The sequence below is a fragment of the Xenopus laevis genome, chromosome 1S (assembly GCF_017654675.1).
Source record: "Xenopus laevis strain J_2021 chromosome 1S, Xenopus_laevis_v10.1, whole genome shotgun sequence".
Taxonomy (NCBI): Eukaryota; Metazoa; Chordata; class Amphibia; order Anura; family Pipidae; genus Xenopus; species Xenopus laevis.
Genome location: NC_054372.1, coordinates 9,131,017 through 9,138,505, shown reverse-complemented (window position 1 = coordinate 9,138,505; position 7,489 = coordinate 9,131,017). Strand labels below are relative to the sequence as shown.

General features: G+C 40.4%; 1 protein-coding gene across 1 annotated transcript; it reads left to right on the top strand.

Annotated features, from left to right (window-relative positions):
• Window positions 1-512: 512 nt before the first annotated feature.
• On the top strand, window positions 513-5,092 carry fabp1.S (fatty acid binding protein 1 S homeolog). The gene is made up of 4 exons (XM_018242610.2): window positions 513-619; window positions 1,822-1,994; window positions 2,851-2,943; window positions 4,939-5,092. Exons 1-4 carry the CDS (start codon window positions 553-555, stop codon window positions 4,987-4,989), a joined length of 384 nt encoding a protein of 127 aa, XP_018098099.1. The 5' UTR covers window positions 513-552; the 3' UTR covers window positions 4,990-5,092.
• Window positions 5,093-7,489: the final 2,397 nt, after the last annotated feature.

Below are 7,489 nucleotides of genomic sequence, written 5' to 3'. Positions count from 1 at the left end.
ATTGACTCAATCAAACTCATTTGTGTTGCTGCACCCAGAGCCACTATTAGGCCAGGTGGAGACACCCAAATTCGTCGCCAAATTCCGCTCCATGTGTCTGTACCTGGGCCAACCGGGCAGAAGATGAAGCAGCCCTTGTGTCATGGCAATTATATGCAGAATAAAACATACGTGTTAGGCACAAGAAGACCAAGAAGAATTCCTAGTGAGATATATATATAGGTGCTATATAGCTGCTCACTACTGTGCCTTTAAACTAAAACTGCAAATCAATGAATTCTGCAAACAACATTTATCAGATGAAGAAATACACCATCAAATGAAGTCATCCTACTCATATCTGCAGTTTGGCCTGGGTCCAGTTCATTAATCCTTAGGTCATGCTGATTCCACCAACCACTGCTCAGGTCCTACGTTAATATTTGAGCAGAGTTGTAAAAAGAACTTGCATTACCTCTCCTCCCAGTTAATTTGAAGATAAGGGGAACTAGTTAAATTCAACAGCTGTCGAAATTCAACTTCACTCTGCTGCTGTCTCTGCCTGCAACCACCATGGCCTTTGCTGGGAAGTATGAGCTGGTCCATCAGGAGAACTTTGAGACTTTTATGAAGGCCATCGGTAAGCTGGGCTGATAAATGCTACATATATTGCTAGTGTGTGGGGCACAAGTTAGAATTTCAGAACTCTACAAATTCCATGATTTATATTTATCCAATGTACAATGGCTAGCACACCTATTTCCTCAATATAAAGCTGGATTGGATTTCTTTGTATTGATTTAATCTAAAAAGTAGATAGATGCCTAATGTATGTTATATAATGTATAATTTAAGGCGTTAAACAATGTGTGATTGTGTAATGTCATAGGACCATGCTGAGACTTGTTAAGGACAGGTTAAGTCACATATAAATAGTATAGGGCAGCAATTAAGAGAGGGCTATAGAGGGAAGGTTATTGAAGAACCGGAGATGAGGAACTGAAGAAGGTTTATGCAGGAGATCTAAGGAGCAGATGTTATAATGACTTTGTGGGTCGGTATAGAGAGATATATGTGCCTGGTTGTAGAAGTTTAGATGGTGGGAAAGTGTTTCATAAGTGTTGACATGGGATGGGGGAAATCATTAGTCAATGACACCTGACCTTTCATGGCTTCTAGTTGGGTGAAAACACCTTAGGGGTTATTCTTTATCAAAATCCAATTTTTTCATATTTTTTAAGTCCAACCAATAAAAAAGCACAATTTAATCGGATCAGGGACAACAAGCTTGATAAAATCCGAATCGTTGTGTTTTTTCCGAGTTTTTTCCCCAAATCGTATGATTTGAGTTTTTTGGATTTTTGCCCAAAAAGTGCGAAATAGTCAGATTTTTGGCGTAATTCCAGCGCAGACCACAGAAACTTCCAAATAGTATAGGGACCTCTCCCATTCACTTATATGCAACCTCAGCAGGTCTGAGATGCTGGATTTTTAGATTCACCCTTTTTCTATCCTTGGGTTATAATAAATCTCGAAAAAATGTGAGGTTTTTTTCCACTAAAAATTCAGATTTTATAGTAAAAAAACTAAAATTTTTGGAGTTTTTGACATTCGGACTGTCTGTAATAAGGGGCAGGCTTGCAACCATGCTCAATTAAAAGAAGGCCTTAATTGTGCATCATTAATACTGCTTCAGTATAAAGCACCAGTGGACCCAAGCCACTTTACTAATGCAAATACAGGGCATAGAGAAATGTGCATTTAGTAATAGTGTCTTAGTATAAGGGACTGAAGAGCCACATGATGATCCCTGAGTTGAACTGGATTTTTTTCCCCTTTAAGGTCTCTCTGATGAGCTGATCCAGAAAGGCAAGGACGTTAAGAGTGTCACCGAGATTGAACAGAGTGGCAAACACTTCATTGTCACTGTGACCACTGGCTCCAAAGTCTTACGCAATGAGTTCACCATTGGGCAGGAAGCAGAGCTAGAAACACCAACAGGGGAGAAGGTCAAGGTAAGAACTATTTTAAAGGGAAAATATACCCGTTGTCTCTGCTGGGATTTGAGCCAGGGTTTCTGGGACCTTTGGGCCAGGTGAGCAGCCGGCAGGATGGCTCACTATCTATTACCTGGCCTTTGCAGCCCTAGGCCAACAGCAGCCTGATTGGTGGCTTTGGATCAGCCAGTCAGGGCTGACCCTGCCCTATATAAAGCCAGCCCTCCTAACCCTCCTTGCCTGAGCATTGACCTACATTAGCACTGTGGCATTGCCCCTAGCTAAAGGTTCCAGCTCTAGCCTTCCTTGCCTTGTCTTCCTTGCACCTTTCCTTGCTATTCTGAACCTTGCTCTGTTCCTCGCTCCAATCCTGGCCTTGCCTTGAACTTTCCTTGCCTTTGCCCTGCCTCATCTGACCTTGTTTCTGCTATCCAGTCCTCTTGCTCTACATCAGCTCTGTCTTGTTCCTACCCAGTCTGTTCCTGTTCTGACTCATCACCCTCTTCTCCCAGTCCAGTTTTGACATTATGTTCTCGTCATCCTGTTCCTGCCTTTCCCTTGCCATATCCCTTCAGCACATACAGCTCCTGCCTCAAGGACTCACCCTTCCCTCATCTGCCTCCACAGCACCCCCTACCCAGAAATGTTTTTTTGCATGTATTTTGCCTTTAAGCAGAAATAGTTACTCATGACTGTGTAGATATTCCCTATTTAATGCTTTTTCAGACAAAAATAAATATAAAACCCCTTTCCTTCCTTTATTTCTACAAAAGTGAGTGTTGCCATTCAGATTCTACTTAGAACCAGTAGTGGGCTATGTTTTATTATTGTTCTTTAAATATGTAACATGTATTCTCTTCTTTACACCTTGCAGTCCGTGGTAAACATGGAGGGTGACAATAAGTTAGTGGTACACCTGAAGGCAATCACATCCACCACTGAACTGTCCGGAGACACTATCACCCATGTAAGGCTTCCTACTCTCCTTCCCTTTAAGTATCTTTACTCAAAAGTGATCACCATAAGGCTATTGAATGATTAAACAATTCTTTTATTCAATGAAGATAAATAATTATGGCCGTGTTATTGGTTTTTGGCCTCCATAAGGGTGTAAAAGCCTCCAGTGATCACTCATTGATCTGTCCCAATGTATAGAGTCAACCTGTAAGCGTATAACATTTAAGCCTATAATATTTCTCATAGAGACCGGCGATAGACTATTAGACTGAGAAGCTTTATGCATAAACCTTTTATAAAGAGGCCAACATTTTTGGTTCTGCGAGGTTATTGCTTCCCCAAGAGAAGAAACAGGAGCTAGAACTACAGTAGGTGTTGCTGGGGGTTTCAGGGCTATAAAAACCTCAGTGAGAGTCCTGATAAACCATCCCAATATTTCTACATTTAAAAAAAAGAGCCTATTTAGGCTTGTGGGATGAGGGTTCTAAAACAATTTTGCATGCATACTATACAAAATCAATGCTTTTGCCCAAAAAATAAATGCATTATAAAAGTGACTGGATAAATAGAGGGCATTATAGGACAACGTTTGCTGTATTTAAATAAACAACACTCAATTTCTACAATTTCTTATTAAATATGAATACAGGTATGGGATCCGTTATCTGGAATCCAGAAAGCCCAGAATTACGGAAAGGTTTTCTCCCATAGACGCCATTATAATCAAATAATCCAAATTTTTAAAAGCGATTTTTCAGCTTGTACTTGATCCCAACTAAGATATAATTAATCCTTATTGGAAGCAAAACCAGCCTATTTGGTGTATTTAATGTTTACATGATTTTCTAGTAGACTTAAGGTATGAAGATCCAAATTATGGAAAGATCTGTTATCCAGAAAACCCCAGGTCCCAAGCATTCTGGATTACAGGTCCCATACCTGTACTTTGAACTACTTTAATTTGTTGGTGTTAATGTCCCGTTAAGCTGTTGTATAAATTATAAACTCCGGGGAGAATTCACATATCATACTAAATACTCTAGACCAGTAACAATAATCACCAATCAGAATGTTGCTGATACTTTGCCATGGGTTAGCACTCAGCAGTAACATTCATCAAGTTGGTGTGAAGATGTGGGGCTGTGGTTCCCAAACTGTTTGGAGAAGGGGAGCAACACCATTGGATACTGTAAATGGTTCTCTAAAACGTTACCATGGTGACTATTTTATATACATAATATATATTACATGTATTAAGTTCCACATGTCAGTCTAAATGAAAATTCAGGAATAAACAGAATGGGCACGCACTCCTGAACCAGCCGATGAAGATAAAACTTGACTTTATTCCTTGTTATTATGACCACATGTCCTGACGCGTTTCGTATCTACTGATATGAATCATAGGCACTTTATTCCATTATATTATGACCACATGTCCTGACGCGTTTTGTATCTACTGATACGTAATCATAGGCACTTTATTCCATGTTAATATGAGCACTATGCCTATGGTTACGTATCAGTAGATACAAAACGCGTCAGGACATGTGGTCATAATAACATGGAATAAAGTCAATTTTTATCTTCATTGGCTGGTCCAGGAGTGTGTGCTCCTTCCATTTATTCCTGCATTGCCAACCCAAGCTACAGGTTCAGGGCGCAGCCCCCGAGCCATCCGCCGATATCGGTGAGTGTGAACTTCAATTGTATTACTTTGTATCAATTGATTATACGGAGAGGATCGGCCCCAAAACTGACGGATCTAGGGTTTATACACCCAGATCAATTCCTTATCAGATGAGCTGCAATTTAATTGAAATCACTGCTTAGGGAGTAGAGTTTGGGGTTTTACATACCCGGACAGTTTTTTTTATCTGTCTCCATTTAGGATAGAGACGCTTAAATACCATTTTAAAATGTTTAGCACAATGGGCCTGAAACATGGTGGATAGAACAAAGTAGAAATAATCTGTTTTAATCTTGTTTATGTTTTTCATTCTAGGTCCTGACCCTGAAAGACCTTGTTTTTAAAAGAGTCAGCAAGAGAGTCTGAGGCAAACGTTTACTGTGTAAAAAAGACCCAATGAAAACATTTGTACAATATAAAAACTCATCTCACTGTGTAAAAATGTGAAATAAAATAGTTTAAACAAAAACGGAAGCTTTAATGGTCCATTGGGCAATAGGTATGGGCCTTTTTCTGAGAAATGCACCAATAAGAAGAATTTTAATGTAGAACCAGGGAAGCAAATTGACCTGGGTCCACAGAACAGAGGTTGTGGGCAGAGAGAAGGCAACATTGCTCCTGTAGAAGAGAAAGATGGTAATAGTGGCACTAGATGGCAGCAAAACACATTGAGGATAATACAATATACTAGGGATGCACCGAATCCAGGAATCTTTCACAATGGATTCGGGGGTTCGGCCGAATCCAAAATAGTGGATTCGGTGCATCCCTACAATATACTGTAAGCAACTCATAGTAGTAAGTTTAGGTCTCAATCATGGGATTGGTATATCTCATATGCTGGTTTAAAGGGATACTGTCATGGGAAAAAAATGTTTTTTTCAATACGCACCAGTTAATAATGTTGCTCCAGCAGAATTCTGCACTGAAATCCATTTCTCAAAAGAGCAAACAGATTTTTTTATATTTAATTTTGAAATCTGACATGGGGCTAGACATATTGTCAGTTTCCCAGGTGCCCCCAGTCATGTGACTTGTGCTCTGATAAACTTCAGTCACTCTTTACTGCTGTACTGCACGTTGGAGTGATATCGCTCCCTTTCCCCACCCCAGCACCCTAACAATAGAAAAATGGGATGGTAACCAGATAGCAGCTCCCTAACACAAGATAACTGCCTGGTTGATCTTAAGGTGGCCATACACAGAGAAACCCGCTCATTTGGCGATGCCGGCAAACGAGCGGCTCTCTCCCCTATATGCCCACCTTGAGGTGAGCATATCAGGCTGATCCAATCGTGGGCGGTAAACGGGCGGTCAGATCGCAGTTGGTCGGATCGTGGGACCACATCAATGAACAGATGTGGGCCACAATCCGACGGGATTTTTAGTCCCGTCTGGTCGACATCTGGCAGACTTTTGGTCAGACATAGATCAAAGAAGCCCGTTGGAGGGCCCCATACAGAGGCCAATGAGCTGCCCACTCGGTTTGTCAGCAGCTTTTATCGGCCTGTGTATGGCCACTGTAAGAATAGCACTCAATAGTAAAATCCAGGTCCAACTGAGACACATTCAGTTACATTGAGTAGGAGAAACAACAGGCTGCCAAAAAGCAGTTCCATCCTAAAGTGCTGGCTCTTCCTGAAATCACATGACCAGGCAAAATGACCTGAGATGCACCTACACACCAATATTACAACTAAATACACTTGCTGGTTCAGGAATGAAATTTTATATTGTAAAGTGAATTATTTACAGTGTAATTTAGAAATAAAAACGACACCAAAAAAATCATGACAGAATCCCTTTAAGAAAGGCACAATCATAATGTATATTAACATATTGGCCATTCTATCTCTGTCTCTCTGGCTGATGGAAGGATCAGTTCTAGGCTGGCTGGTCTGGAAGGAGAACGTGTATAAAAGGTCACATCTTGATAAGAACCAATCCTTTTATCATAAAAATGACAAAGCATGAAAAAGAGACTTTAATGGGATTAAACATTTACAAATTCCCTGATTTAACAGTACAAGAGAACAAAGGAATTTAATATTACACTAAAAGGTTTGAAAGTCAATAGGAAATATTACATTTCCCCTCAGAGTTTCTTTCTTTCTTTCATGATCTTCACATTTCCCTCATCATAATAAAATGACTATAAACTAGCTTTACAAGCACCAGAGTCCTTTTGCACAGGTCATATCTACAGTGATTATTATTATTATCCTTTATTTCTATAGCACCCTTTGTTCTGCACTGCTTTACAGAGATTATACAGCATTCCCATTAGTCCCAGTCCCAGTGGAATTTACATTCTAAGGTCCATATCACATACTGTATACAAACAAATGAACCTGCCTGTGTGTTTTTGAGTTGTAGGAGGAAATCACAGTACAGTCCTTCACATTTTCAAGTCTTTAAATTTTTCACTCATCTACAAACCCTTTATAACTATGTTTTTCAAGAAACTTCAGGCTAAAGGAAGCTCCAGATTTACTCAAATTTCTAGACACATGACAGTTCCCACAATGGTTTTCAGTCGGGGTGGCCCTTGCCCCTGCACCCCCTGAGGCGCTTTTTCCTATGCAGTCCCTTTGTCACACACAAAGGCAAATTAAACTTTGAAATCGCTTAGTCTTTATTAAGAAATAACTTACTGAACTCCGCTTGAGCTCCTCTTCAGAAAAAGTGATCCACTGTTCGGTGCTCCATTTCTCCTCCCTGCCTTCCTTATATGAGATAGCCAGGGAGGTGAAATCGAGCGTCGCATGATGGATCGTCACCCTGTCGCCTTTTCTAAAGAGGTGCCTCCCAATCCCTTTCCTGTGATGGGAATTTACCAGCTACAAGTAGCGCTGTTACCTTAACA

Excerpts from the sequence above, each read along its gene's own strand:
- fabp1.S (XM_018242610.2), top strand. The coding sequence starts at position 553 with ATGGCCTTTGCTGGGAAGTATGAGCTGGTCCATCAGGAGAACTTTGAG. Across the intron at positions 620-1,821 it reads GACTTTTATGAAGGCCATCG|GTCTCTCTGATGAGCTGATC; the intron begins GTAAGCTGGGCT and ends TTCCCCTTTAAG. Across the intron at positions 1,995-2,850 it reads CAACAGGGGAGAAGGTCAAG|TCCGTGGTAAACATGGAGGG; the intron begins GTAAGAACTATT and ends TACACCTTGCAG.